Raw genomic sequence first — 5,467 nt, forward strand, 5'->3', positions numbered from 1 at the left:
GGGGCAGTAGTCCCAGATTTCTCTCCCTTCTCAGATCAGGAGGGGCGTTGCCCAAGTTTTGCTGTTGCCAGGCAGAGGCCTGCTGCTCCCGCGGCTGTGGGGATGGATCTCCAGGCAGCAGGGGGCAGCAGGTGCAAGAGAAGGCCCATGGGCTGGGGTGGAGCGGGCAGGCGGGCGGGCAGAAGGGAGCCTTTAAAACACCTGCCCCACCTGCAGGTGAGCAGTGGTGTGTGAGAGCCAGCTCCGTGTCTCCCTGCCTGCCCACTCAGTGGCAGTTCTCTGGAGCTGTCTGTCCCCTCTGGAGCCTCAGCAGATCTTTCTTTCAGAAGTCGCTACCAAGAGTCCTGAACAGGTGGGTGATGGCGTAGGGTATAGATTATGCTATGAAGGGAACTCAATCTGAAAGCAAGTCTGGGGAGCCGGAAGGACCATGGGGAGGGTCCTGGAGGAGTCTGCGCTTGGTTTGGGGAGGGGTCAAGGATACATAGGTGCCAGGGAAGGGCATGGAGTGACCTATAGTGTGGAAGTTGGGCTTGGGTGCCAGTGGATGAACCCGAGGTGTTAAGATCTCAGAGTGTCAGGTGCTGGTAGAGGGTCTGGGCAGTAGAAAGGTAGGAATGTCAAGGTGGGAACTGGGAAAAGTCCTGAGGTGTTGGAGTCCAGATGCAGGGGAAGGTTGATGATATATGGGTTCAGGATTTTGGAGTCTGGTATGTCAGGGTTCAGTGCCAGGGCCAGGAGTTGCAGGGGGAGGTCCTAACTCATACATGTCTGCCTCCCAGGAGCCACCATGCAGTGCTACAGCTTCATTAAGACCATGATGATCTTGTTCAATTTTCTCATCTTTGTAAGTATGGGGTTTGTGAGCTCTTTGGGTCTCCCTGCAGGAGTGGGTCACAATCTGAGCAGAGCGCAAGCTGAGAAATAGGAGACTGCTGTGCCCAGACTCTCTGGCTAGTTTCCTTTTATGATGAGGTGCAGAAGTCTCTCCAAATGCTGAGCCCCCTCAGCAGCAGCCTGGATGACAGATAAGCAGCAGCCTGGATGATACATAAGTTGGAATAGAGAAACTTGGGGGTCCCCTCCCTTCCAGGAAACTTCAGCCCAGACTTAGGACAGGGCAGGCTAACAGGAACAATTCTCCCCTTTTAATAAGCATTGGGGCCCAGAGAGGGGAAGGGATTTTCCCTAAGTCACCTAATGTGGGAGGAAATTCGGTCACCTCTGTATGATGGGGAGCTGAAAGAAGGTCCAGGGACCGTATAGCAGAAGGTCTGCCTCAGGCAGCCCTATTCATTTATCATACCTTAATAGCCTAAGAGTCAATGCTGAGTGCTGGGGTGACAGGTGAGCAAGCTCCTTCTCTGCCCTGGAGCAGGCCAGGTGGGCAGACAGTCGCAATGTATTATTTCTGGCATTAGCAAGGGGCTATGGGAGCCCATAGGAGGGGCTTGAAGTCCAGCTGGTCAGAGAAGACTTCCTGGAGGAAATAGCAGAGGCTGGGGATTTGCCCTGCGTCAGGGAGTTTGTAAAGGGCGCAGAAAGGCCCAGAGGCAGTAAAATCTGATATTGCTCAGAAAACCAGGAACAGAAGGGGTAGGGCATGTTTCAGAAAGCTGAGCAATGAGGTGTAAACCCTGGAGATGGTGGTGGAGATGGGGAGAAATATACAAAGTAAACAAAGGAGAAAGCCCTCAGACGGTGGCCGAGGGATGCAGGAAGGGGCAAGGGAGACAGAGATCTTGGAGGTGATGCCCATGTCTCTGGCATGAGCAACCCAAACCAGGGGATGTCCCACAGGCAGCTTAGAGTTGCAGCTCAGGTGGGAACTGGACATGGGTATTTGAAAGTCATGTGCCCATAGGTGATCATTGAAGCCATGCAGTGGGTGAGAACAGTCAGAGAGAGTGAACCTTGAGGAAGGAGTAAGTGGAGAAATGGCCACCAGGAAGCAGAAGGAGAAAGAGCAATGGGAGGAAAACAAGGAGAGCCAGACAGAGGTCAAGGAGGTTTTGGCATGAAGTGTCTACCAGATTTAGCACAGGATGTCACCAGAGACCTTGGAGCCAAATTACAGTGGGTTAGAGTGAGTAAAAGGTGAGGAAGTGGAGACAGGAAGTGTTGATGAGTTTGGAGAAATTGGCCTGGGGTGACTAAAACACTCTGATTCCAGTGTGGGCTGTCTTGGGCTTCCTTTGGCTTTTAGGAACTAGTCTTTATCCATGTATCCAGAGACAACAGGATCCCAGTGATTTGGACAGTAAAGGCTCTGGCCGGAGAGGGTTAAAGGCAAATCCGGTTTGGTTTCTGGCCTCTGTTGCCCAGCCTTGCCAGGCTGGGCAGAGCAGGGCAGGCCTCAGACTCCTTGAAATATGACCCTGCAGGCTGAAAGCCCAGCTTTTTGTCCTTGGGCAAACATACCTGGAATCCAGCCACAGTCTGCCTCTTCGTTCCTGGTTCTAGCCTCAGTTTCTACAGCTGGAAAGTAGGGACTGGGCCCCAAGGTGGTGTCACGATGATTTACCCACCGAAGCTCTGGATCAGCTTTAAGATCTTTAGGGAACTGGGCAGTGCCCTTCTCCCCAGTCTGGGCCTCAGGGTCCCTTCTGAGGTTTGGGGCTGAGCTAGAGAGCCTCTAAGAGCTCTGGCTGTATTCCGCCTCAGTCTCTACAAGGAGAGGTCTAGGCTGGATGAAGGGCAAGCCTGGAGCCTAACCTTGGAAGGGAGCCAAATGGGGCCTCAGGGTAAGTGTCCCTTCTCAGCACCTTCCTCTCCAAGGTTGGGAGTAGGTGTAAACCTCAGCCCCGCCTTCATTACCATGGTAACTGTTGAGCCTGCTCAATGCTACCACTCCCCTGTTTCCACCTATCAGAGCACCCATAGCCTGGGGAGGAAATGGGGTGGGGTGGGTGCTTACTGGCTTGTTTTCACTCCCAGTTTGCAGCAGGACCCTGGCATCGGTGAAAGTCTTACCCCCCCTCCCCCCGGGATATTTTAGGAATTTCTGATACCATTTATATCTGCTTAGGTGTACAGCCTGGTGCTGGCTATGGGTATCCCAGCTCCCATCCTTCTGGCCCTACAGGATGTTTTTCCTTCCCATAGGATGAGTTTTTAGCCCTAGCCGGTGCGCAGTGGTTAGAGCATCTGCCTATAGACTGAAGGGTCCTGGGTTTGATTCTGGCCAAGGACAACCAATTGATGTGTCTCTCTCATGTCAATGTTTCTCTTCCTTCCACTCTGTCTCTGAAAAGCAATGGAAAAAATGTCCTCGGGTGAGAATTAAAAAAAAAAAAAAGAGGGATGAGATTTTAGACTCAGCCAATAAAAAGTCAAGTTTCTTATCTCCCATCTTCGGGACTCAACTGTGTGGTAGGGAACTGCTTGCCAGCACTGTTTCAAGGTCTGTTTCTCTGTCCCCAGCTGTGTGGTGTGGCCCTGTTGGCAGTGGGGATCTGGGTGTCAGTCGATGGGCCATCCTTCCTGAAGACCTTTGGGCCGCTGTCGTCCAGTGCCATGCAGTTTGTCAACGTGGGCTACTTCCTCATCGCAGCTGGTGCTGTGCTCTTTGCTCTTGGTTTCCTGGGCTGCTACGGCGCTCACACTGAGAACAAGTGTGCCCTCTTGATGGTGTGTCAAACCCAGCTCCAGACCCATAACCAAAGCTCGGGGTCCCCTCACTCTAGACACCAAGCCCTGGGGATCCCCAAACCCTTTTCTGGACTCCAAGGGCCTCAGCAAAGGGGCTCCTGTCTCGCTTTTATGGGGGTGGGTTAGGGCAAGAGGGACTGTTTCTCCCTAAAATTCAGACCCCCCGTTTCCCACTCAGTTCTTCTTCATCCTGCTCCTCATCTTCATCGCTGAGGTTGCAGCTGCTGTGGTCGCCTTGGTGTATACCTCAATGGTGAGGACTGAGGATGGGGCAAGGGGGTAAGACAGGGCAAAGGCCTGGAAGTGGGCTGTGGCCTGCGAATGGCCATCTTCCCTATCAGGCCCTAAACACCGGCCTGCTCCACCCAGGCTGAGCACTTCCTGACGTTGCTGGTAGTGGACACCATCAAGAAGGACTACGGTTCCCAGAAAGACTTTACCCAAGTGTGGAACAGCACCATGGAAGGGGTAAGGTGGGCCGGGGGAGGTTTTGGAGTGGGGAGAAAGAAGCAAGGCCCCACTGACCACCCTCCCCTCCTTGTCCCCAGCTCAAGTGCTGTGGCTTCAACAACTACACGGATTTTGAAGACTCTCCCTACCTCACAAAGAACAATGTCTTTCCTCCATACTGTTGCTCTGATGATGTCAATGGCACAGTCACGGAACCCTGCACCAGGAAGAGGGCAGAGGAAAAACCCGTACAGGTGTGGGCTGGCATGGAAGGTTGGGGCTGCTTTAACGGCCTCAGAGTGCTGAAGGAGGGTGGGAGGCAGGTACTGACTATAGATGCTCTTTTCCCTTCTCCAAGGGTTGCTTCAAACAGCTTCTGAGTAACATCCGAACCAATGCAGTCACTGTGGGTGGTGTGGCAGCTGGAATTGGTGGTTTGGAGGTAAGGGGGTTAGAAGGTTGGAGCAGGATATCCCCACTGGAACAGAGCTGCTTGACCCATCTCTGAGGCCTCTCTAGAGAAGCCAGAATTATAACAGAGTTTTATGTAAGGGGTCTGGAGGGCAGGGGACTAAAGCTTAAGGATCGTGATCACTTCCCCTCATCTTTCCCTATTACTTCCCTACCAGTTGGCTGCCATGATTGTGTCCATGTATCTGTACTGCAATTTGAAATAAATCTGCTTCTGCTTCCGCCACTGCTGCTACCACACAGGACTGAGAAGAAGCACCCTGGCACTGCCAAGAGACCATGGTCAGGGTGGCAACAAGATCTGACAGTGTCATTTGGGGCAGAATGAGGCCACATAGGAACCACTCCTCAGGCTGGGCTTGACTTTGCCTTCCGTTGATTGGGTTGGGGCCCTTCTGTTCCAAATCCAGTTCTAGGGTAGCCAGTTCTCCTGCCCATGTCTCCAGTCTGTCTCTTAAACCCTTAATACCCCTTCATGCCAACAGGAGCTCTTGGTGACCCAGTACTCCACTGGGGAGTAAGGCACCCTATATCCTGAGCATATGCTAAATTAGGAGTAACCCAGCGGATGTGAAGGCACTTCAGAATTCATAAACCAATTAAAATGTTTCCATTGGGACTCTTTTCATGCGTATCCTTGGGGAGAGGGACCCATCTTGCCTAAACTGGTCTCAGGTTCCTGTGGGGCTGGAGACTCAGAAGGCCACTGGAAAAGTAGCAGAAGTAGGGTGGACGTGGGCGGCTATTTCTTCGCTCCATTTGGATTCCAGGCCTGGGAGGGAGTGTAACAGGGATGTATGACACAGAGGGCACTGAGGGAGGAAGTGGGGGCTGGGCCAGTCTCCCTTCCTATAATGTGGGAGGACTTTGGCCTGAAACTAACTACTCATTCCTG

At 52.8% G+C, this 5,467-nt stretch overlaps 1 protein-coding gene across 1 annotated transcript; it reads left to right on the forward strand.

The window, feature by feature from the left end:
• Positions 1–257: 257 nt before the first annotated feature.
• On the forward strand, positions 258–4,969 carry TSPAN1 (tetraspanin 1). Its single transcript, XM_087820851.1, has 8 exons — positions 258–352; positions 783–847; positions 3,424–3,630; positions 3,830–3,904; positions 4,021–4,119; positions 4,200–4,355; positions 4,460–4,543; positions 4,731–4,969. Exons 2-8 carry the CDS (start codon positions 791–793, stop codon positions 4,776–4,778), a joined length of 726 nt encoding a protein of 241 aa, XP_087676977.1. The 5' UTR covers positions 258–352; positions 783–790; the 3' UTR covers positions 4,779–4,969.
• The last annotated feature ends 498 nt before the right edge of the window (positions 4,970–5,467 follow it).

Source organism: Miniopterus natalensis, chromosome 9 (assembly GCF_054644295.1).
Source record: "Miniopterus natalensis isolate mMinNat1 chromosome 9, mMinNat1.hap1, whole genome shotgun sequence".
In the NCBI taxonomy this organism is placed as follows: Eukaryota; Metazoa; Chordata; class Mammalia; order Chiroptera; family Miniopteridae; genus Miniopterus; species Miniopterus natalensis.

Bases quoted from the DNA above. Each gene is read 5' to 3' on its own strand.
- TSPAN1 (XM_087820851.1), top strand. From the start codon at position 791: ATGCAGTGCTACAGCTTCATTAAGACCATGATGATCTTGTTCAATTTT. The intron at 4,356-4,459 runs GTGTGGGCTGGC...CCCTTCTCCAAG, and splicing joins CAGAGGAAAAACCCGTACAG to GGTTGCTTCAAACAGCTTCT. The intron at 4,544-4,730 runs GTAAGGGGGTTA...CTTCCCTACCAG, and splicing joins CTGGAATTGGTGGTTTGGAG to TTGGCTGCCATGATTGTGTC.